This window comes from Tauraco erythrolophus, chromosome 5, assembly GCF_009769465.1.
Source record: "Tauraco erythrolophus isolate bTauEry1 chromosome 5, bTauEry1.pri, whole genome shotgun sequence".
Lineage (NCBI taxonomy): Eukaryota > Metazoa > Chordata > Aves > Musophagiformes > Musophagidae > Tauraco > Tauraco erythrolophus.
This window is the reverse complement of record NC_141469.1, coordinates 78,050,225-78,075,902: the sequence shown is the minus strand read 5'-3', so window position 1 is coordinate 78,075,902 and position 25,678 is coordinate 78,050,225. Positions and strand designations below refer to the sequence as shown.

At 41.0% G+C, this 25,678-nt stretch overlaps 1 protein-coding gene across 1 annotated transcript in view; it reads left to right on the top strand.

The window, feature by feature from the left end:
• The window catches only part of ENPEP (glutamyl aminopeptidase), a 37,208-nt gene extending 15,958 nt beyond the window's left edge, over positions 1 to 21,250 (top strand). Inside the window, exons 5-20 of the mRNA XM_086611718.1 lie at positions 536 to 690; positions 1,317 to 1,430; positions 3,094 to 3,228; positions 6,960 to 7,025; positions 8,419 to 8,484; positions 9,764 to 9,915; positions 13,643 to 13,722; positions 15,376 to 15,503; positions 15,610 to 15,665; positions 16,494 to 16,644; positions 17,385 to 17,458; positions 17,548 to 17,649; positions 17,759 to 17,929; positions 19,842 to 19,982; positions 20,764 to 20,842; positions 21,101 to 21,250. Of these exons, the coding sequence (XP_086467844.1) occupies positions 536 to 690; positions 1,317 to 1,430; positions 3,094 to 3,228; positions 6,960 to 7,025; positions 8,419 to 8,484; positions 9,764 to 9,915; positions 13,643 to 13,722; positions 15,376 to 15,503; positions 15,610 to 15,665; positions 16,494 to 16,644; positions 17,385 to 17,458; positions 17,548 to 17,649; positions 17,759 to 17,929; positions 19,842 to 19,982; positions 20,764 to 20,842; positions 21,101 to 21,250 (1,820 nt within the window). The remainder of the gene's footprint in view (positions 1 to 535; positions 691 to 1,316; positions 1,431 to 3,093; positions 3,229 to 6,959; positions 7,026 to 8,418; positions 8,485 to 9,763; positions 9,916 to 13,642; positions 13,723 to 15,375; positions 15,504 to 15,609; positions 15,666 to 16,493; positions 16,645 to 17,384; positions 17,459 to 17,547; positions 17,650 to 17,758; positions 17,930 to 19,841; positions 19,983 to 20,763; positions 20,843 to 21,100) is intronic.
• Positions 21,251 to 25,678: the final 4,428 nt, after the last annotated feature.

The following is a 25,678-nucleotide window of genomic DNA, read 5'->3' as shown; positions in this document are numbered from 1 at the left end:
TTCTCATTTAAACCTGTATTGATTACTGCCCATAAATAAGTGACCCCACAAATTGCCAGGAGTACAAGCAGATGTTGCTCACTGCATGGGGGATTTACTTCAGTTAACACGTTAATAAATGTTTTTAACACAACAGTGTGACAAACAATGACATGCCTCATTATGCTACAGACAGTTTCAGGAGGTTTACTGCCTACAGCACATCCCCAGACAATACTATTAATTTCTGGAGCCAAAATTAAGTGATGTATGATACGCACGCTCCCAGGAGGTGGCATAGCATCACCTCACGGGACAGATCCTCAGATAGTGCAATGGATCCTTGCTCTATTAATTCCAGCAGAGCCAGGGCGCTCGCTGTCGGCTGCTGTAGGCCAGTCCTCCGCTTCTTAAACACAGGTTATAGACTGCAGTCCACAGCAATAAGCCAGAACCCTAAATGATAAGCAAAACAGGCTGTGAAAACACAGAAAGAGGACAAGCTGAGTGGATTAAAGGATGTAGTGATAATCATGTTTTCTTTCTTTCGATGTAGATCAAATAGCTATTCCAGATTTCGGGACAGGTGCTATGGAGAACTGGGGGCTGATCACATACAGAGAAACAAACTTGCTGTATGATCCTGATGAGTCGTCCACTTCCAACAAACAGACAGTAGCTGCTGTGGTATCTCATGAGCTCGTTCATCAGGTACATTTTAGGATACAATTCAGTTTTACAGTGCTTCAAATGTGTAGTCGCAACATTTTAATCTTGAAAATACTGTCATTAACCCTGTGTCAGGATCTTGTGTGCTCACAATTTGATTGCAAAATATCATGTTAAAACATTTCCCCTTTAGAGCTTTAAAGTACTAAAACTATTGCCTTTGAATTTTTCTCAGGAAGTTAGATGCTTGGGTCTATACTGTAAGCCAGCTCATGAAAATCCATCTGAAATGTCTTAAAGGAACTGATTTGCATGTGCAGATGTCTCTTTTGGGCAAGCAAATAGGGACAACTATACACTGTGAAGGCTGTCTGAAAACATATCCTTACAGCACAAGTCATCAAATCAAGAGCAAGAAACTAAAAATATTTTCAGTGGCACATGAATCACTAGCTATCTCCCCAGTAATACGTAATTTTATAATAAAAGTGATGTTTTAACACAAGGCGAGGCCTGAATTCCTATTTAAACCCCAGAATTAGGATAATTTTCATCTGGCAACAGGAGAAAAATGTAAACAAATGAATGATCTATGTGGAGATGTGAGATACTGAAGTGTACATTTACTATTTAGCTAACACTATATCTTTCGATGTTTATAACTGTAGTGGTTCGGAAATATTGTGACCATGGACTGGTGGGATGACCTGTGGTTAAATGAAGGATTTGCTACTTATTTTGAGTTCCTGGGAGCAAATGCTACAGAACCAGACTGGCAAATGGTAATTACTTCTGTCTTGTGGAGGGTTGGCGGAGCTGGGGAGGGCATTTTGGAAGGCAGTAAGAATTAGACAAGGACAATGAAAACTGAAAGTATATTTATAGATTACTAACATAGTGCAGTGCAACATAAAGAAAAAGTTGGCTTAAGCTTTTCCACCTACTTACGTTAAGGTCTGAAACTAATTGAAATAAAATTTCTAAGTTTTAATCTACAGGGAAGAGTCATTCTTTTTTAAAAAGGGGGGCAAGTGTTTGTTTATTATTATGGCAAATAATACATAGGTGGATTCTGGACAGAGCCTTAGCAATTTTGCAAGGTTGTTTAAAGGTCTAGCCCTGGAAGATGGAGATTCTATTTTATTTAGTTAGTTGGGCTGTAATGTCTCTTCATGGGACTTGTCTTAGGCTCGTTATCCCACCTGGTAAGGGTTGGGAACCTGGCCCTGTCTCCACAGCTTGGGCTATTCATCAAGGAAAATACCAGATCCCTCATTCAGCTGCTGCCAGCATTTTAAGATTGCCAGACAATCTCTACCCTGCTCAGCGCAAAAATGGGCGGTGATAGTGGATGGCCCGCAGCAGTAACTGTGCAGCAAAACCAACTCCAGTAACTGGGTTGCAAACAGGAGAGCCTTAAATATGCATTATAGCCCGAGGAATGATCCCACTGTGTGAATAAAGGGGGGGCTCCTGCTCTCTCCTTCCCCCCCTCCCAAACAGATGTGATGGTGTGTAGCATGCATATTTTCCCCAGCTGTCCAGGAATAATGAGATTCCGGCTACTGGAAAATGTGTAACATATGCTGGTGGAAGGAAGCAGGGTAGGTTTTGGATGGGTTGAGCCTGTTGTTAAAACCTACTAGCCCCTGAGCCTTGTGGCTTTAGAAGTAGGCAGTGCCTACTCGGTGCTTCCCCTACCTCCCTCCCTGCTCCCATAAATATCTCTTCTCATCCACGTTATGTGAGGCTGAGAACAAAATTATTCCTGGATCACTTCTTTTACGCTTTGAAGTAGGAGATCTGTTGTGCTACCTACATAAGCAAAATTTTAATTAATGAGCCTAATTTAAAAGACCTTTCTGTATCTAGACACCGTGTTCATTCAAGATCTAGAGCCATTTCAGTGTCAGCATCCTAGTGAGTACCAGAAGAGGAAAACTAAATAGAGATTTAGTCCCTTTTGGACAATATTAATTAGGAAGTAAGGGAATTTTGACGGCAGGTCACTTCATCTTTTTTTAAAATTATAATCACTTCTTCAAAGTTATAAACGTTGGGATGGGGAGCCTGCCTCCTTCCACCTTCCACCTTCCTTCTCAACTCCATTTTTGCAGGAAAATCCCATAATGCTTTGCAGATATTGTCACTGTTGAAATTGGTAATACAGGCTCCTTTTTTACCTACTGAGGGTTTTTTTTGTGTTGTGATACACACAGGAAAACAGGATTTGCAAAAGATAACTTATCTTAGTTAACGAAAAAATTTATCCTGCTCCTCTCAGATGTAAAGTAAGAGTTTGCAAGTTCTTCTTTAGAGTAAGTGAAATTTCATTCCATTTCCAACTGTCTGCCCCTAGAGAAGCTGCAGTTCAAGATACTTATTTTGTGAAGTTCAGCATATAGTCCTGCCTTTGCTTTTGTTCTAACATCTTCTCTTTCTCAGCTTGAACAGATTTTAATTGATGATGTGCTTCCTATAATGGTGGACGATTCTCTGCTGTCTTCCCACGCAATTGTGGTCAACGTGTCAACTCTAGCTGAAATCACCTCTGTGTTTGATGGGATATCCTACAGTAAGGTAGGATATCCTCCTCCTGTGACTTTGGATGCAAAGAAAGTGGAGGCTCTGGAAAGGGGATAAAATCAGGGGAGCTCGTTATCGTAACTCCTATCTCACTTGGGCTATGTCTGTGCAGATCTTTTTTCTGGGACATTCCTAACTGTTGTCAGTGACGATTCAGTCAAAAGTGACTGTGAGAGGAGCAGTGCAGCCAGACCCTCAGCCAGCCACTGTGTGCCGTGCAAACCGGCTCACAGCATGCAGGGGAACAGAGAAATTGCAGCGTCAGCAGATTCTGCCACCAGAGTTGTCAGTTTTAAGATTATCTTGTATCAGCTACTAAGCACAACCCTCTCCCATCAGCTTGTGCTGATGCAGCCCAGTTATACCAAGCCTCATGGTCTAATGCAAGGGCAGATGATGCAAGGGCAGATAGCCAGATGTCCTCTCTCTCACTTCCCCATCACATCTTCAGGTCAGAGCAACTTCTACTTTGAGGAAGCAAGGCAGGGAACCAAGCAGTGAAAATAGGAAAGTAATTTTTTGTCTTATGTTGCTCACAGTATCCCAACTACCCAAGAAGTCTTAGTAAAGATGGGCTACAACCAGCCTCTGCTGGCATTGTCCCTGAATTGGGACATAAGTTATCTCCACATTTCACTGAGAGTTCTGGACCTCAGGACTGAATTGGAATACAGTAGTCTGTAACTCAGGAGGTGGTAGAGGATATCCCATTAGGTATTCAACAAGCTTTTTCCTCATCCTTGGGAAAAGGACCCCTGTCAGTAGCGGTGGACGCCTGTGCTGTAAAGTGTCTCTCAGGAGCCAGCTGGAACCAACTGGAAGAACTCTTTGGGTCTTGGGTCAGCCATCTCCCAGATCGTGTTGCTTCTGACCCTGATACACCATGTTTGTGTTGACAGCGTTTTGTATGATGCTGTCAGTGTTTCCTATCTGATGCCATAACAAGTTTCCACTGAGCACATGAAGTCCACCGTTATTAAATCCTACTTGTTGCTTTCCCTCCAAGCTCCCATTATCACCTAAACATAGATGTTTGTATTGCATTGCCTTTAGCTTTAGCTGTGCTGGAGTCTGCAGCAGTAGATATTACTTTTATTAGCTAGACTTGATCCATCCATTCCCATCAAGTTTTCTGTTTTCCCTTGTTAAAGCCTCTATCCAACAATACAACCAGTTTTTATTGCATCATAAATGCCTCACAGTCAAGCCATAAACTATGTGAAAACCTGCATTGTGTAACACTGTTCTTAAATCAAACTAACAAAAGTCAAGAAACATACAAAGCTAAATCAAATACTCTGGATGAAAATGTATTTTAGTGGTGAGCCAAGCAAGAGACAAACGTTTGTATGGTCTGAAGAAACAATGGAGAAAAAAAATTCTAGCTTTTACTCATGTCTTTGTGCCTAGATAATTGCTACATGAACTCATTTTTTTTTAAGCAAAAACACTTGAGGACTCATGCATTGTTTGGGAACAGTTTGCTTGGGATATAATTTGGCTTGGGATATAATTTGGCTTGAATGAGAAAGTCTGCGTAGATTTAGTTCAAATTACTGTTGGTATTTCTATATAAATGTGTGACAAAATTAACTTGTTTCTTTTTGGTTCTGTTTTGGCTTCTCTTTTGCATGTTTCTTACAAAAACAATCTCCTCATGATATTATTCATTGCTAAACAAATAAAACATAATTTGGAACGCTCTTTGTTAGTTTTATCAGAACAATTACAGGGTTTATACAACCCTAATGAATTGCCTAAGGCTCTGTGGAGTCATTGCGGTGTGTTCTGTAAGAGAACGTCTAACTGGTGTGGGATCGGCAGGGCATTGTGTGCCTAGGAAAGACACACTGGAGTAGAGCTGGTGACTGCACAATTGATGTATACAATATTTTTATTCTGCTCTTAAAAAGTAATCGTATCTCAACTCCTTTCCAGTTTAATCCTCTTTCTTAGTGTAAAAGATTGTATTAAAGTGACAATGAGATTTTTTGTCTTTGGAGTTCAAACATTGATTACCTTTTCAGAAAACAGATACTTAAATCAGTTCTGCTAGAAATTTGCTCCTGGACCCCCACATTTTTGGAACCTTCCAGCTAAAGAAGCTTAGGATTAAATGTTCCACATTTCTGCCACATACAATCTTGCCATATACTTGGCAATTACTAAAACTGTCTAGGAGAAGTTGCGTGGGTGTTGATAAAAGACTCCCCCCATATCCCCATCAGACAAGGTCAACTATTCAAATCAAGGTCGCTCTCTTCAATCTCCCCAAATAGTGAAGGAAATTTATGAAAACACTGGAGTTCCTATAACCGGTGATTTTGTTAGTGTGAATTTTTCTCAAACGTACTCCATCATGGACTATAGAGGAGGAACAGGAATAGGGGGAAGAGGGTGAAAAGCAGTAGTAGAAGATGCAAGGGGCTAACTATACATTGCAATTTAAAGCAAAAGAAACCTCTGACACCCCCAAACACATGCAGAAGTGCATATTTCTACTCTGACTTTTAATATGAATGACAGAGGATGGTCTACGAGAGGTGATATTGGGTAAGAAGTGGCTAATCAACAAAGCTGAGAAATGGAGATACCCTAGTGCATACACATGGCCTTATGATCATCATCAATCCTAAGCAGCCTTATGATTCCCACTAACGGATATCTGTTCTAAATTTCACCGAATCATATTTGAACACATTTCGTGGCAAACACATCAAATTGCTGTGTCAGAAGAGAGTCATCTGCTGTCCACCTTGACTCTGCACCAATGGCCTGGAGAGCAGTCTGAGGCATAGCTGCTCAAACAGTTCCTCTGCCATGACTCGTGCAGCCAAGTTGTTCTTCTCAGACACATAAAAAGGGGAGACAGGATTGACAGAGAGTTCAGATAACATTTTCGGTTTTGTGAGACAACTGGATTTTTAAACTACTCATAGCATTAGGCTTTCAGCAGCCTTTTGATTTAGTTCAGAAAATGAAAGCACGCTAATCCTAAAACCATATTCTGTGTTTTAGATTCAGTTTGCACTGCTGTTTTTCATCGCTTTGTGCCCATACCATTCTTTGTTTCATGTGACTCTACTCCTTCTCTCTCCTGTCGTCCCTTTGTTTCTTTCTTCTTTCAGGATTCTAATGGTTCTTTTTCTGTGACACCTAAGTAAGTAAATTCTCTGATCCCAGTTCTACCCTGCTTCAGCAGCCAAAGCTCTTACACCAGTCCTCAGCAAAGCTCATTCTGAATCATGAGACAGCATCCCCAACACGTAAAGCCCCAGACTTGCATCATTTTAGGAGTTCCCTACCTGTTGGGCATTCAGCCAAAGCCACTTCCTCTATCAGGCCGTGCTGCTGGACAGGCTGGTTCCCCAGCTGCCCTCACCCTTGCCCTGTTCAAAGTGAAACAGGGAGCCTCGCTCACACACACTGGTAGAGCAGCAGGACAGTAACTCCCAGCAGCAGGGTTCAGGAGTCCTGCCACTGGCACAGCTAAACTCAGAAGTGGGCATCTGGTCACAGCGAAAGACCAACTCTCGCATCCAAAAGTAAGCTGCATGCCACGAAGAAATTAGAAAAACCACTTCCTTAGTCAGATTCTATTTTTGCCAGTCAGGTTTCTATTTCTGCCTTATAAAATATTCATTCACATGTTGCTTTTTAGGTGAATGGAAATCCAGTGTTAGAGCAACATAGAATGACCTTTTCCCCTTTCCCTTTTTCCTCAGGGTGGATCGATCCTCAGAATGCTTCGAGACTGGATTACACCAGACGTCTTCCAGAAAGGCTGTCAGGTAAGGGTGGCACCAAAACACGCCAAAAATGCAGCCCATCCTTGTGTGACAGTAACAAAGCCATTAGTCAAAAAGTGAGTGTCAGAGATCCTAGTATTAGTAGCAAAAGTATTTAATGCATTTCAGTACTGAGTGGACAACATCAAGTGAAAGAAGTTCCAGGCTCCCACAGAAGCAGGAATGTGAACTGCGTTAAGATTTGATAGTCTGCCAGTGAGGACTTAAATTCATGACAACTTTTAATGGAGAAACCTCCTCCACCCCACTATTATCCTGTTGTCAGTCAGGATCCTCTTGTTCAGCTGTAAAATACATCTGCAGCTTCATAGGGCCACAATCCTCCAACCCACCCAAGCCTGCTATGCAGGGATGCTCTTATAGGTATAAGCCAGCCCTAGAGAGCCCTAGAGAGCTGAGACAATAGGGAGTAGAAAAGAGAAATAGTGCACAGTTCATGGTCCTTTTTCATGAAGGAAAAAACATGATGCTACAAAATTATGGAAGAAAAACCAGGAGAAAAGATCCCTCCCAGAAAGAGGAAGGTTATCTGCCCTTTCCTCTGAACTGACATCTGTCATCTCTGAAGAGCTATCAGCACAGATTTACCACATTTGTTCTTACCTCCCTCTCTCCTGGAGAGCACGTTTATGGGCTGCTACAAGGCAGTTGTATTTCTTTTTATTTCTCCTTTCATATGTTCAATCAGGACAGTTCCACAAGATGGGGAAATACAGCCACCTTGTCCACAAGAGAAATACTTCTCCTCTACTCAGAGCCATTGCGGTAGGCAGCTGTGGCTAACAGCGAGACAAACAGCACCATCTACTGACTAAACGTCCCCAGGATCTAGGTACCAGGGTAGGAAAGCACTCACTGAGCAGCCAGGTAAGACACAGGGCAGGAATAGTGTTTAGGAGGTGCAAACTCATAGTCGAATACCATTACTCCTTGTAACAGTCATTTTGATCACAACTTAGAGGTGACTAGACTTTCCTACTTCCACTCTGAGTCCATAGCTCGTGAAAACCCCTGAAACAGCTTCCTCCTTCTGAACAACCTCTTTCATTAGACAGAAATTTGCAACAGGGTATGCTGGTGTCCATTCAAACAAATATATAAAGAACTCTCCAAGTACAAATTTGTCTTATATGAACAAGTCACATCGGAAAACGCTGACTTACACCGTGACCGGATGCGTTGGAAAGCAAAGGAACTTCGTCGGCTGAATATTGATCCATTTAACCTCCTACTCACAGGGTACCACCTGTGGATAGATACTCTGTACAACACATCCGTGCTCTCTGTATCTCTGCACAACCGAATACGTATATTGTTTTCATAGCCAAAGAAGAAAGACCTGGTAGTATTTTCACAGTCTTCTACCTCTCTCTAGGCATACTTGAAGAAATATCATTTTCAGAATGCCCAGACACAACATTTTTGGGAAGCTATGGAAGAGGTATGTTTTGCAGCAACCCAAACCCTTGCTGATAAATGTTTCGTATCTCACCCATTGATTTCAGTTTCTCAAACTTTTTATATTCTGTAGTTCTTCTGTCAATGAGAGATCACAAGCTAGACTGCCTCCCAATATGTTCCAACGCATCTTATTTCTACCAAATATGTATTAGCATTTCCTCATTTTTTTCACAAGACTATGGGATTGGAATAAGAAACAAGAAAGGAGGCCTTGCTAACAAACAGCCTGCTGCTGGAACATTCCCCCTGCAACTCAAACTCATTTCATGGATGAAAACACACTCAAAGATGCAACCCATACTCTCCCTTCTCTCTAACCCGATTCAGCTGTTCGAAAGCTCTCAACAGTATCCATTCCCAAGTAATTTTGGTGCTTATCTCTGCCTCTAGCTTCTGAGTCCCAATCTGGTCATTCTCTGTGCCACCATTGTCTGATCTTTCCTTTTCCTTGAGGCTGGGTTGTTACTTTCCATCTATCTCTTTACCCCCAAAAGCCCACCTGCATACTACCAGGTTCTTCCCCTGATGATATTTCCTTTCCTTCCACCACTGCGGACACTCAAAGAGCCCAAGTTGCGCTTTTGCATCTCCTTTCAAGTTTCGATCTTCTCCTTGGTCTCAGACTTCTTCCTGCTTAGCAGGACTTCTCCCTGCTCTCTCTGGTGCTTTGCATCTTCATGTCATCTACCTCATCTGAAGAAGGAAGCAGTTATCCCAGCTACCTTCCCTTACAGGTGGCAGCCTGGGGAGGCACTGGCAGCTTTCTCCAGCTCCAGTCTCTAGGACAGAAGTTCACAGTCCACAAAATGGATCAAATTTTACATTAGTGCAGCTGCTGGTGGTTGGTACTGGCTCCTCCTTCACACTCAAAACAGGGCATGCTGCAAGGAGACTTCTGGCTTTGAAAAATCTCTTTATGTGTTTTTTGTCCTGTTCACTTATTTCCTCAGAAAAAAATGAGATAGCTTGGAGTGTGCAAGGGGCCTTGAAGATTCCTCAATATTTCTTGTCCATGTAACTGGCCAGTCTCCAGCCCATATACTTCTGATTTCTTCTGTCTGTGTTCAAGTTTCCAGCTTATTCCTTCTTTCAATGACAGGCACCACAAAAGGATTTAATGGAGCATTTTTGGTACTGAACTTGCTCTTTCCTCTGCCCCTTCTGCTCTTCTTCCTCTCAATACCAGAGGTTTTTTGGATTTTTTTAACTCTTCGGGCTGAATTTGCTTTTTCAGTGAAACCTTCTCCTGTTGTTCATAGGCAAGTAACGAATCTGTGCAGGAAGTCATGGACACATGGACTAAGCAGATGGGATACCCTGTTTTGGAGATGGGAAGTGACTCAGTATTCACACAGAAACGTTTTCTCTTGGATCCCAGTGCAGATGCTTCTTATCCTGCTTCCGATTTTGGGTAAGTCCCTGCTGTAAATGTCTATCCAAAACAGGTAGAAATACTGTACAAACATCCTCTCCAACTGACGCACACAGAGGTAGTGTTATACCCATTCTTGCTAAACTTGCTCTCAGCATTCATTTTTAAAAACAGACCATCAGGAAGTTAGATACAAATATTTCAAATTTAGGACAGCATCAGCCCTTTGTCTCAGGGTTTTTTTCTCAAACGCAGCAGAGTGAAATTAGACGGGGTCTCTCAGAAGGTCTTATTCCCTCACACAGGCAGCTCAGATGATTGCAAGTCATCATCTATTGAACCACTGCAAATTATAGTCTGCCAGACTAAGGAAAACTGGCACAAAATTATCTCTGTCCAGAAATCAGATACCATATTCCAAGTATTTTATACCACAATAGTTTATTCCTTTTCCTATATGATATAGGATGTATAATACACTACAGCAATCTACACATGCAATACAGGGTCTTCCCTACATGTCTTAAAAACCTGAATTACTATGAAATAGCTAGTCATGTATAAATGTTATTAACCCTCATCAAGAGAGGTTTTTTCCTATTTAAACTCAGGATAGTATTGCTTAATTTTAGCCATCTAAAAGATAGTTATCTAGTCAAAGTTATCCATCCTGGGCATGTATGTGGCAATATAGCCAGCTGCAGACATTCATCTACTCTATTCAAGAGAGGTGGGATACTGTATAGGAGCATATTTGTTAATTGGGAGATGACTAACCTGAGGGGAGATGAACTCTACCTGCAGGCTGGTGGACCTGCTCAGAAAAATGGCTCGGCTGCACCATGGCATTAACCGGCTGAATAACTGTTCAGAGCTGGCACTGTGTATGTTCTTAGCCAGCCCAAACTTTGAGGCAAAACAACTTTGCCAACATTTCAGTGAAAGAGATTCAAATTAACAGATATTAGGAAGATTTTGTTCCTTGAACTAGCCTAATACCACTAAAATAGTAAAACTTGCCTGTACAAGCCAGAACTAAATCAACTCAAATGCAATTTTCCATTATCTTCTACTAGTTATTTTAATACAAAGAGCAAGAATAAGGTAACACACAGTTGTGGCCACTTTATTTAATTCTGATGAAAAAGAAAAACCTTGAGCAATGAGAAGGTCTATGGTATTGGCAGTTTTGAATAGGTATCAAAAGAGTTGAGATGATACAATTACCTGTGTATTTGCAATGTTGTATTTCTCCCAAAATAAGCAAAAAATTTTGCAGGCTTTGAAGTGACTAGCTGCAGACTACAGCACTGTGTCATCTGAAATCTGGTGTTACAGACTATTCAGGCAAAAGTACTTCTTTCTGTTAAAAGCTTTGACTTATTGCACTACGTTCCGAGGTAGCATACTGAAGGATCTTACTTTTTCTTGACTTCAAGACTTACACTACATTGCAATTTGTCATTTCTTGAGTAGAAATCCCAGCACTGTTCCTATCTTCACCCGTCAAGAAGCTGAGCTGTGTGCTGCCCCTGCTATTCTCAAAGTGACAGGGGAAATTGTTTCTGCATGTGTAGTTTTTATAAATTACTTAGAAATAAAACACAGTAATATGTATTATAACGCTGATATGTATTCTGGAACATCCTTACATAACAGTTGATCCACTGAAAATCAATACCTCCTCCTTCCACCCTCACAGATGGAGATGTGGAAGCTCCTGAAGAGATCTTACCCCAGATGGGACTAGCCTGTTTCATGTCTAAGTGTGGGATTTTGATTTAAGCAATGAAAACTCCAGGCAGGCCTCGTGTATACTTTATTCTCTGAACCCTGCAGGGATAGTCTCCCGAGCTGACTACTTGTTTCAGTCTTGTTTAACTTGAAAGAGTCCTCTCTTGCATGGTGGCGCTCAAAAGAAATGGAAGTTTAATACCTTGTGCTCTTAAAACAGTGCTGCTGGGCAAATATGTAGCTACAGCACAGCATGTCAGGAACACGTCCTCAATGTGCACAGTTAACAGGACACAGCTATTGTATCTTATGCTCAGAAAAAAATAATTTCAGGAACATATAAAGAAAATTAAATAAAATCTCCCTCATTAAATGCATTTACAATATCAGTTAAAAAAAAAAATCTTTTATGGGCTTTCTCTTGGAGAAATACAATACTGGGGCTTCTGGCCAAACAATAACCTCTCTAAATTCCATAGCAGTAAGCTCCATAAGAGAGCTAGCGAAAACTAGAAGATACAAAACAATGGATGATCTTTCTTCCTGGAGGCAGCAGGAGATACCACAGTCTTCATTTTGGTATTTTCTGGGAGTTAATGACCATTCATTTAATCCAGGGTTGTAAAGTCGACTCAGTTTTTCCCGTAGCACTGGTCACTAGGAGGTTTAAGATGGAATAAAAATGTCCCTGGGACACACTGCAATATGCTAACATGGAACAGAAGCTGCCCGTTAAAAGGGCTTAAAAATTTTAGCAGCCCTGTGCAGGTGGCTGTGCAGGTACCCTCACAGCATACTCTGCCATCCTACTTCCCTGACTGCCTGGTCATGGCCACAGTCAGACTGTGCCATGGCTCCCTTCCAGCCCAAAAGTCTCAGCTTCATCCTGGGCTGAGGAGCCTGCACCTACCCACTGAAGGTATTCAAGGAATTGAAGAGCAAAAGGTAGGGTCACATTTCCCAGTGCTTTATAATGGAGGAATTAGGGTGGTCTTGGAGAAGGAAAATAGGCTGGAAATGCAAGAGGTCCTATTGACAGTATGGCAGTGGTTGCTTGAGCTCTTTCAGTTCTCCCATCTGTTAAAAAGATTTCATAATACTTAATCACTTATTTCAAGTCGGTGTTGCAAAGATTAACTGGTGTCTGCACGAAGCCCTAAATACATCAACATTAACACTGACACCAACCATCCACATATAATCATCTTTTACTAAATTAATTGCTTTGTAGTCTGCTAGATTATTATCTGACATGACATGAAGACACTGCTTAGCAGGGCTGCATGGCATTATTACCAGAGCTGGGGTACTACGCTACACAGTATAGCACAATGGAAACCCGTTCACGTGATGTCTCTCTGCTTATGGGTCATTATTACCCTCTCCAGTATATGGAGTCACCAAGAGGTGAAGATTGCATTCAGGACACAGCCCTAGTAGTTCCATTGATTTAAACAAACAAACAAACAAACAAACCACAAAAAAACACTCACAAACACAAAACAAACAAACAAAACCTCAACCAGATAAATTGTGCAGCTTTCCGATATAACTTTAGGCACATAGTTAAGACAGTATCGTATTAACTTGACCAATACATCAATACTGGACACTGGACAAAATCCTACTCCACTGTCTTGCTCAGTCCGCCAGATGCATTTTGAGAACTATTGATAAATGCAAAGTATTAAGACCAGCTACTGCCCTTCCCCATCTCTGGAGCATGAGCATGCTCAGACCCTTCATGGTTTTTATTTCACTTTTCAGGGAATATAACTGCCCCAATCATACCACAACAATATCTGACATTTTGTTGCTTGAATAGAGTGTCGTAGCACAGAAACATCTTTACAGCATAACCACCAGCTATTGATAAAGTGCTGTGGTTTCTTACAAGGGATACGGTAAATGTATATGCACATAAGCACACAGTTGGCTTCATAAGACAAGATGTAAGCATTAAACCAAATAAAAAGGTACACTGGAGTTTTCTTTTTAGCATTTGATTCTCTTTCCTTTCATATAATTTCAGTTACAAATGGAATATACCAGTGAAATGGGAACTTGAGAGTTCAACAAATTATACTATCTACAACACATCAAATACTGAAGGTAAACTTCTTCTCTTCTAAGAGTAATGAACGGATGAAGCTTTTCAGTGTCCTTAACGAGAAATAACATAATGAATTAACTTTCGTGCTTTCCAGTTTTTAGATCCATGAACCAGCACACAGCTTGGTTGCGCTGAAGTTAGTCATCTCTGCAATAGGTTGATTATTTCCCTTATATACACGATATGTCAATTTAGATTCAATTCAGTAAAGTGCTTAAGCATGTGTTTAAATCCAATCTTACTCAAGGAAGAACCTAAGCATACTCTTAATTGTGATGTACTCAAATCAATGGGCCCTAGATACGCCCTTTCTCAAGAAAAGAGGTGAAGTGGGAGGCTGATGAATGCATCTGTGGCACAGAAAACTGGCAATCTGAGTTCAGTTAAAGAAAAGGGGCTAAAAATGATTAAATATGTTTTCTAATGCTGATATCAGGAATGAGGAAATACCTACAGGGGTATTTTGTATGATTGTTCTGTTATGCAGTCAAATATGAATTTCTCATTCTACAACTCTAGGGGCCAAAAATGGAGGAAAAAAGGGGGGGGGGGCAAGAAAAATACTGACTTTTTGAGTTTTAAAATTTCATCACAAGTTGAAATTTCAGAAATATCACATCAGCTCCTCTCTTCTCGTACTTGTTTGAATGTTATATATTTCAAATGTAATCTGTCTTTTGTTCTGCTTTTTTTTTTAACCTGGTTGTTTTGCTATCTATGCAAAAGCAAATAAAAGTTTTATGTCATGATACAAGTCAGAGATTAACACAAAGAAATTTTCCTTCTCTGACTTCCACATGACATTACGATGGGGTGCGAGGGGCTATTAACTTGACGAAGCCTGTAAAGGCATGATTAGGTGCTTACCTCTACATCCATGAAAATCTTGGCTAGTAGGGCAAACAGCAGCTGTAGGGAAAAAAATGCCTTTTGAAATACCTTGTATGGGTCATTCAAACAGAAAAGTGCTTTTAACTCCAGCCACCCTCAAACCACAGATTGAAGGCCACTGCTTTCAACAGGCAATAGAAAAACCTCCATAGCAGCACCAACTGGACCAGGCCAAGTTTCTGAAAAAGGAATATTTTTCAAGGATTCATTTTAAATAGGAAATTCCTTAAACATGAGTGCTTGAGAAAAGTCTCAGCCTATTTTGTAATTCCTCTATCTGCAGCTACAAAAATTAGAGAAGAATACAGGGAAGAAAACTCTTAAAGTTGAAATAAAATAAAAAATGAAACAAATGGAGGAAAAAATACGAGAACTTTAAAAATAATAGTAATCATGAGGATGAAAAACTTGCTAAAAGATGTATTTGCAAGAACTGTTTCTTTGCAATTTTTTACTTTTTACAATAACACTAATTTTCACCATCCTCACCCTAATCACAATGATCTCCATTTTAAATTTAACAAACTAGCTGGCCCAAATTATTACCACAGTTCACTACTCTAAGACAAGTGCTGACACTCGTAGAGTCTATAATAACTCATCTTTACTCACAGCCATTTAAAAAATAAATACATTAAATAAGGTTTGCATCTTATTTTCATATTCATTAAAACCAAATATTACTTTTGGAGTCAAGGAATCTCCAGTGAGTTCTGTGTCATATAACATGCACAAACTGATCACTGTTTTTTTTTCTATAGGAATTACAATAGCATCGCCTTCTAATACTTTTGTGAAGATTAATCCAGACCATATTGGATTCTATCGGGTGAATTATGACAGTCAAAACTGGGACACGTTAAGCACTCTTCTGGTCAACAACCACCAAGTGAGTGTGATAACATTAACCTGTCTTGTGGGTCTCTTAGAGAGGACTGTAGAGGCTGTTTTTTCTGCAAATAATCTATATATTCTTGATCACTCTTTTCACACAGGATTTTTCAGCTGCTGATCGTGCAGGGATTTTGGATGATGCTTTTTCTTTAGCAAGGTAAAGTAATTCCCTGCAGAGATTTCAACATAAGTTTTTCACTTTCCATTGCCTGTTAATTAGAATTAACTCAACTCAGGTGGTTGAAAGAAAATTTCTGAATTTGTTACAAGTCTTAATTGTTTATTGGCTTATGTTGTCCTCCAAAAGGGGCAAATTCAAGTATGTAGTCGCAACGTGCAGTACCAATGCAGTCAAGAGAAATGCTCCCCTTCAGTTCAGTAGCAGAAAAAGAGGGCTTTAATTGTACACATCTTAGAAAGGGATGTTTCTGCCATATGAATAACAATAATAGAATCACTCCAGAAGAAAATAGGTGTCCAGAAAATCAGAGGCATGCCTACAACGCATAGTATGGCATTAGAAAGCTGCCACCTCAGCTATCTTGTTCAGAAACTTGTTTGGAAGCTTCTAGCTCTTGTACCGAGCCATGCTGACACAGATAAACTTTAGGTGACCTCCTGTGACAGCCTGTAAGTCTGAACCCCCCCAGCCTTTCAGGATGTCTCCAGAGCTAGCAATTCCTTTTTGTTTGACAGAAGTTAATGCAGTCAGTTGAGGGCTACTCACTTCTGGGCACATTGGCCCGCTGCGCAACGTGAGCAGCCTCCTCACAGCAGTGAGAGCTTCTGCGGTTAGGTGTTGACCGATAGTGATCCTCAGTGGTCTCTTTGGAAAACACCTCCCAAATTACATTCCAGACTATCTTCCCCCTCCCCAAATTTTTTATTTCAGACCTTCTAAAGTAAACAGTGTTCTAACATCTTTAACGAAGTAAGTTCTTCAAATTCATTAAAATAACAGAAGTTATGTTTTCTCCTTCCACAGACCTGGACTCGTGAACTATTCTGTTCCCTTGAATCTCACAAAATACCTAAGAAATGAAACAGACTATTTGCCTTGGTATAGGCTTATATCATCTGTAACTTATCTCTCAAACATGCTTCAAGACGAAACAAACCTCTATCCCCAGTTTCAGGTGATGAAAAAAAAACAAAAAACCAACATTCCCACATGGGACCACTGGGTCTGACAGTTCAGGATGTCTAACACCAATGATATTGAAGATCAAGTGATTTTCAATGTTGCTGAGCTATTAGTATTTGCTTTTTGTTACTGTACTCTTAAAAAAAAGTGCTGAAAACTGCTTAGTATTGATCTTTGAATTACCTGGATTCTCAATTCAGGACTATGCACTTATAGGAAAGAAATTATGCCTAATTATTCTTATAATCCATCATCATAAGCACAGACATTCGTTAGTAAAGGCTGTCCTGCATCCAAGAAAAAAGTATGTACAGGGCAGCAAAATATCTGACACCCGTCCCCAGCACGAAGGATGGCTATATCTCCATGTGGTAGTGAGCAGGTTTGTTAGATGACTGAACATGATTTAATGGTCACTAAAATAGGCATGTCCTGAACTCAGTTTTATCTCTGAAAAACAGTTGTGGCAGAGTGTCCTTGCTGCACCCCAACCTTCATTTAGGAGCACGGGCAAGGCTGGAGAGAAGCAGGTTGCCTTTGTCTTGTCTGCGCATCAGTATTGCAAACAGTCAGACTTGGATCTGGGATCTTAAAAGATTGTGCGTGTTTGTGTTACTTTTTGTTTAAGAGATGCTAGTTCTGGGAAAAATACAGGAAAATAAACCATGAACACAAGTATAGTATTATTTAAAGAAATCTACACAAGTAACCATCCTTCTTTTTCTACCTCAGGAATATTTTCGCTACCTGGTAAAACCCATTGTGGATCAACTGTCCTGGAATGATTCTGGAAGCCATTTGGAGAGGTTGAACAATCTTTTTTTTCCTTCTCATATTATTGATGGATTCAAAGAACGCTAAGCAGTAGGAAAATATCTCTATCTCTGTTTTATAGGCTTCTTCGTACATCTGTTCTAAACTTCGCCTGCCTTATGGATGACACAGAATGTTTGAACAATGCTTCTCAACTATTTGAGGAATGGCAATACGGAGAAACGTGAGTGCTCACATCTTTTGTGGCTAGTGAAGAACACAACATGTGACTTGATCGCAGATCTCAAGCACGAAAGGGAGAAGAATATTCAAATACTGTCTCTTTATTTTAGTATTCCTGCAAATCTCCGACTCCTGGTATATCGCTATGGGATGAAGAACTCAGGCAATGAGACATCGTGGAATTACATGTTCCAGAAATACCAAGAAACTTCATTAGCGCAAGAAAAAGAAAAGCTGCTGTATGGCCTGGCATCAGTAAAAAACGTCACCCTTTTGGACAGGTGATTTAAACACACAAAGATTATTCTTTCCCTACAGAAGCAACAGGTCGCCGTTTGCTCATTCCCGTCTCCACTCTCCTGTGCTGTCATTTTTGTCCGATTACAGCATGAGGAATGCAACGCGTTTTCAAGACTAGTTATCTAACACCCCTTCTGAGATTGTGCTATAGTAGAAAAAAAGCCTTGCTCCTTTGGTGGAAAGATATTGAACACACGGTAGTATCTGCACACCATCAACAGCCTTCAGCTCTTCCAACAGTGCCTTCATCCTGTGTAATTTTAGCTGCCTAATAGTTAAGCACCAGGAGAAAATTGGTCATCTATGTTTCCTCTATAATCAGTGAAAGGAGGCAGGACCTCCAGAGCACTGTTTATCCCAGACCAGGAAAGGCACTTAAAATCAATGGGAAGAATCACTTTTGGGTGTCGCTAGTCACCCTCCATTGGCTAAAGAGGGAGTTTGCTTAGACTAAATATCTACCTTCTAAGTAGCCAAAGTTAGGCAACCAACACTGAGCATTTGTTACTAACAGTCCTATGAAGGCATCTGTGTGAGGTCGCAAAGCTCCCTGCAGTACTTGAGCTGGAACCAGAAATGACCAGTATTCATGCCACCATGGCAGTGATGGGAAGTCTGGATATCACCCCAGGCTGGTCTAGCTGTCAGACTGGACGAGCACCTCCTCAGTCTGCTGCTTTGCATGGACAAGCCAGCTCCTTTAAGCTTATCTGATAACTTTGCATGTCATTGCATTATGTAGCAGAGATGCAGGGAAACATCTTCACCAGGGTCATTCAGCACTTTCTTGGAGCCCTATCCAAATATCATAAAATGGAGCAGTTTCTGCCTGGAAGAGTTCCAAGTCTAAACAAGACAAAACAAGGAAGTATGGGAGGTTCAGGAAAAGTAAGAGCCAGAGCAATTAAAATAGCAGTAGGAGGTAGCTGTATTCCTAAATTCTTGTGGCCACAACAGCCATAACCTAAAGCCATTCCATAACTAATTGCTGACATGATTAAGACACCAATTATCTAGATCAGCCTATATTTGCAGAAAATAAAAAATCCCCCCTAAAGCAGGGTGAACTTGTCTCTTAATTTACTGTTAAAATAACAAGGAAGGGGAAAGAGCAAACAGATTGACAAAATTGTGCCTTATGTACAGGAAAAAAAGAAGACAATCCTTAATCCCAGCACACGACAGCTTAAGGGTGTTCTCTGCAGCTGCTGCTGTGAAGCTGCGACCACACTAGTCATCTCCCTGCAAATGTGCGTGCTGAGGGATTCCTCCATTCTGCCCGTCAAAACCATTTGTGCTGCAACTGGAAGCATAACTGCAGCACTTGCAGGCACGCTATGCCAAACTGAATTTTAATTTTGTGTGGAGAAGAGTTTCAGAATAAACAGCACAGAGAGTGTGAGCAAGCCACCTGCTTGTGTACTCATGGACCCTACGAGATCTTTATAGCCTGGACTACTACTTTTTTGGCACTTGGCTACCCAAACAGGCTGGACTACTGACTGATCCAATCTTGTTTTCACTACTTGATTAAAATATGGGAATAATAATGAGGTTTGGCTATTTTCAGGTAACTTAGAGACATTACTTGCTAAAGAGATGCATAACTGCTTAGATTTCTTTCCATATAACTATCTCTTGACACAGCTATCAACAGATACTTATGTTTTAGATCAGTGTACTTCCCCTTTAAAATGCAGTAGACAAAAATAATATTCCTGCTTGGAAATGGGCTGTAGACTATGGTGGCAAATACTTGAGAAATATGGACAGTAACATTGCATTATTTATCATCATCATCAGTTAAGCCTACACTGAAAGTGTTAACTTATTATTTGCTCTCCATGGTCTTTCATGAAAGGCTCTCCCTGATTCTTACGGCATTTCCCTTAGGTATCTGAAATATATTTACAACACCAGCCTCATCAAAACGCAAGATGTGTTCACAGTCCTCAGATACATCTCGTATAACACCTACGGGAAAGTAATGGCCTGGGACTGGATACGACTTAACTGGGAGTACTTGGTTGACAGGTACGCTAACGAGCTCACTGGAAACTTTAGGTCTGCATCCATCTGTGTATCCTGTTACATGCCAGGATTTTCTGTATTTCCACTGCACAGCTATAATCACTGGCCTTTGCATAATGAAAACTGAAAGTGTATTCAGCACAATTATATCCATCTGCAGTGAAAATGTACTTTGTCACTAACTTGAAAACCATTCTTTCCCTAAATGATCACTACCAATAAATGGTAATTAAGAAGCATAGAAAGTGCTGCCAACGCCAGAGAAATCTGGTTATTGCGTGGAAATTGGTCAGTCATATCTCCACTCTTTCTATTGATTTCCTAATAAGAACACAGTGTAGAAGATAGAATTTTTTTTTAATTCATTCTAGTGTTAATAGCAAGCAACAGACGTACAGATGAGCAGTGGAATTAATAGCAAACCTTTTAGCTTTGCTTCTCCCTATTTGAGTGACTTCTCTCTCCTTCCTTCTCCTTTCTAAGGATTTGGTGAGGGTGCAAAAGCAAAGCACACCTGCAAGTCTAGAGCTGTGAACTGGACAGCTTTTGTATTGCTGAGCAGCAATGCACCTAATTTCCAGCATGAAACAATAAGTCATTAATTTAAAAAACCAAAAAAATCCCCCAGAACAGCACAGATACTGTATGAGTACTATTTTTCAAGTATTTCCAAAATTGCTGAAATCTGAGCACATCTGTTTATTGTAGTACAGTTATAATTACTTGTGTCTTCTCTTTTGTAATGGTTTTGCATCAAACATAATTTTTTAAATTGTTTTTCTAGATTCACTATCAATAACAGAAACCTTGGTCGAATAATAACTATTACCCAAACTTTCAACACTGAGGTCCAGCTTTGGCAGGTATGGTGACTGCACTTCTCTTGGTTTTAAGTCAATATCTCTAATATTGGCCAGGAAACTTGCCTTTTTATCCTCTAAATGTGTAAAGCACTATGAATTACCGTAAAACTAGTGCTACTAGCACTACCAGTGCTACTAGCCTGAGCTTAAACACATCTCCCAGTTAAAACTGCCCTTGAACAGATCCCTGTAAAATGCCACTTGCCCAATAGCAGCATTATTTGCTTCATGTCAATTCTTTCTCTCTCTCTTTTCCAGATGGAAAATTTCTTTGAGTTATATCCTGATGCCGGGGCAGGAGAAGCATCTAGGAGTCAGTCGCTCGAGCTGGTGAAGATCAATATTGAATGGCTAAAAGCAAACAAGGAGGAAATACAATCGTGGCTAGAAGCACAGACAGTCTCTTAAAGTCCTACCTTGTTGAAAATTCCAGGCACTCATTCTGGGCACTCAGATCCTCAGAGATATTTAGCAATGTGGATTTCTCACCTAGGTACCTTAGAGGACCAAGGTCTCATCTTTTTTCTACAAACACTCAGGAGACCACTGCCAGAGCAATGTTTGCGTAGTTGCTGATCCCAGATCTTGCCAGCACTTGTGTGCAGGAACAGCTTTGTATTTTGACAGATGAATATATCTGAACAAACAGGACAAATATTTAAAGTTACTCAAGGCAGAAGTGATGGCAGAACTGGGGTCCTTGCTGATCAAGATGGGTCTCATTCCTTCTTCATACCACTTTGGAAAGCTACTTCTTGGTTCGCACAGAAGTATATCTAATATACTCAGGGATTCCTTTTCAAGTGCACCTCATAGGAGCTTTCTCCTGAAGGAAAGGGAATTAAGCAGTAATTTTAACATTGTCTGAAAATCATCGCCTGTATTTATAGCTGTAAAAATTCTACACTTGGGATTTAGCTTCGCATTCTGATACTACAGAAAGGCCAGTTAAGCTTCTCTCCCCATTGATTTTTGAAGTTTAACTACCAGTGCACAAGGGATCAATAATATCAGTTTCTTTTTCAATGTTGTTAGTTGGGATTCTGTAGATTGGGGTAGGGGGTTGTCTTGGTTATTTTTGTCTTATTTCTAAATCTTCTCAAAGGATGAACTTGTGGCAGCTGCTACTGCAAACAAGACATACTGTACTTACTGTCTCTTTTCTTAGGGAAAAATAAAATTTAAAAATCTACCTGGAAATGTCATTGTCTTTCTAATAAAGTGGTAAAACTACTTGACATATGGAAAAGCAGGTGGTACATAGCCCATCTATGCCATACAAATAGCTTCAGTGACTTTTGCGTGGAAAAAATCTACTGTCTCCTCTGAGAAAATACAAAAAAAAATTGCAAATTCAGGCAGAGGGGGCAAATGTGTTCCACTGCTGCAATCTAGTCTATTGCAGAAGTACAGGCAGCAAAGAAACAACTCTCAGTCCCAAGTCCCTCTGCCACTACGATGCTAGAGAAGGCAGCAGGGCTGCTCTGCCTGCTCCTGCCAAGCTGGGAGCTGAGGTGCCTTGGAGCTCCCAGGTTTCCATGTGCCGTGTCTTGACGTTGTACAGGCAGCAGATGTGAACATCAATCCCATCCGCCTTGCCCTCTCCCTGGTCTCCTGAGAGGAAAAGCACAGCAGAAGGGAACCTGCTAGAGTTGGTCCCTGTCTGGATGCCCTGGGAGCAGGACCATGGAGCCCTGGGAGAGATTGGGTAGGTAGCCCTGGGAGAGATTAGGCACAACTGTCGGGAAACTCGGCAGGGGGATGAGAGGACAGAAGTGTGGGAAAAGAACTTCCCTTCCCTTCATCCTGCAATGCTATTCAAACAGAAAGCCAGAGATATTGAGGAAATGGCTCTAACATGCAAAAATCCTGGGGTACAAGCTCTGCCTGCTTCTGGGCCTTGGTATGGCACAGAGGGCTCCAGAGAAGCTTATATAGTCCCAGAAGGAAACACTTTACCTCACTGTCCCAGGCCATTCAGAGCTGGTACTGTTTTGGGCCTCTCCCTAGATACCCAAATAGCTGCAACAAGCCCAGACAAATCTGGTGACCAAGTCAGTTGTCCTGTCAAAGCAAAATGTCAGTCATTTGCCTCCTGCAAACACAACATGACAGGATTTTGACTAACAGTGGTTACAACTTGCTACAGATACCAGCTGCTCTTTAAGGTAATGAGGCGGCAAAGGGCCAGGCAATTTCTTCCAGTTTTTCTTCTTGCCCAGATTCACATGCAGAGGAGTGTGGAAGTGAAATAGCTGCCCACACCCAACTACCAGCAGGCTGTCCCTGGGCAGCTGCCTGCTCAGTAGGACACATGTCAACTCGCCTTCATGATTTTACAGTTTCGATGAGTGAATTGAAGGAGCAGAAGCTGAACGACAGGTCTCTTGGTTTCAAGGTCATGAACTGGTTTGGTAGCACCACACTGTAACACTGACTATCAGTGTGTTGTGTCACTGACACGCTCATACAAGAGTATGATTAGCTCAGAAAACTTTTCTGTGCGCTGTTGGTGCTGTATGATTTAGTTGCAAGTTTTGACTACAGCTGGCCACGTAACAACACAACACGGATAGGAGGGTGTTCAAGCACATAGCTCAGTTGTTCTCCCTTTCAGAGAAGATGTAGTGAGATTTGGTGGAAAAAGCTGATCCTCTATAGGCTTCTGCCACAATTTGTTGTAGGAAGGTAAGTACGAGGTATGAGTACTATAGGAACGATACAAGATTAAGTAGTTATTTTAAGAGATTTCTATCCTTGGCTACATGTAGCCCCTGCTACAACTGGGTGGGATCAAACTTGCCAACATTATTAGCTACAGTAGTAGGCTTTCATCAAGGAAAATATGAGTAATGAAGATTTTCTACAGTGCTGGAAAGACAGAGCAAACGCAACCTTCATCCAAATCCCACAGACATGCCCTGTCCAAGAGACAAGGCACACATTGCTAGTATTGCGTATCGTTGTAGTAGAAAAAATTTTAAAAAAGGTCAATCGGAGAGAGACAACTGAAAAATACCACTGAGGCAAAGAGAGAGCAAGAAGCCAAGGACAAACCTGAACAACTACTCGGCTTGTGACCCTGAGAGAATAGAGGAGAGGTGGGGATTTAAAGTAGTGAACCAAGCAATTGCCGCCTGTCATTTGATTCTTGCTCTGCTCAGGAAGGGACCATGTGCAGCTTTTGTGCCTGAGCCACACTGGATTGGAGAGACGTTTGGCTCATGCTTGGATACTTTTGATGTTACAGAAAGGTTAGCTGGATTTCTGCACTGATCTTAAGTGGGTAGATGGACATGGAAGTAAATCCAAAAGCCGCAGAAGAAGTCTGCTTTTATGGAAGGGTAAAGGTTCTGTCAATTTTAAATAATGTTCTCTAGATTATGCAGTACTCTTGCTACCTCGAAATGGCTCATGGAGAATGTACTCTATGGCATGTGCCTCTTTCAGACTGTTTGTCCTAGACGGATAACAAATCTGGTACATGCTAAATCTTTCGGTCAGGAACCAGTGCATTTACAAATGGTCTGCGATAAGCTTAAGAATGCCAATTTGAAACTGAATCCAAAGAAATGTGAACTGTTTTAAAAAGAGATAATTTTCCCTCGGTCATTCGATCAGCAAGGAAGGAATTTCCACTGATAAAGGCAAGTGAGGGAGTGCAGAACCGGCTGGCCCCTTAGATCCACACAGTTTTTGAGGCTGTGCTATTCCGATTGTACCACAGCAAAAGCTATTGCACGCAGTGAGGTAGAGAAACACTCTGAGTAATCAAAGTGTGATGTGGTGGAGTTAAAGAGAGGCCACTTGTGACTGTTGCAGTGTTGCCTTACACTAGCTCTGCAAATCCTTCTCATATCAGCCACAGCTGTGCGTCCTATAGAGCCTGAGCTTGTGGGCCCCAGGAGGCTGTAAACCTGATAGGCACGTGAAAATGCTTTATCTTGATGATTCAAGTAAAAAAACAACTGAAAACATTGTATTACTGTGCAGAACAAAAAATGAATAGCACCGAGGCAAATACCAAGGCGCCTACATCTCCCCAGCTAAGCTGGTTTCTAAAATAGCAGTTAGGACCACTACAAAACAGGCAGACATAAAAAAAATACCATATATGTATGGTATGTCTCACTGTTGAAATAGGACATGATTAGGAAGTATCCCTCCAGTCTTCCCAAAATGACCAGTGCCGTTTCTTGGCTACCACCATTTTGGGTGATAGTGTCTTCCAGCACCTTTCAGGACTCAAGGTGAAAGGGGAAAAGTTAGCTTGTGGTGGGCACAGGAAGGACTAGCTAAACAGGGTCAGAAGGACAGGATCTCATCCCGTTGCTATCATCAACAATACCATACTGCCAGATTAAATCTTTGTCTTGTGTTATATATATCCAATCATGAAAGTCAAACAAGGTTGTGTTTGCTTTCCCAAGTGTTTAGGTAGAAGCCAGTTGACTTGGAGGTATTCCAACTTCACATCCACACCTATGGCAGCTGAATGTATGTATGTCTGTATGTAGAAAGCTGGTACAGAAAGATTAAGCTATATGAGACTAACGAAATATTCTCCAGCTCACAGGCACTACCATGGCTTATATGGCTGCCCAGATATCTCAACTTTTTCCAAGATGCTCTTTGGAAAAAAACCCCACAAATCTATTTATAAAAGCATCTGAAATTTATTTTGTTTAGATAAGCCTGAGAGTTTCTGGCTTCCCAGTGTATATTCTAAAGAATTGTGAGGGAAGAGCAAATCCTGAAAAACATGACTATGACATAGTATTTGAGAGACACTATTCTTTAGTAGCACTCACTAGTTGTTCCAGTAATCCCTCACCT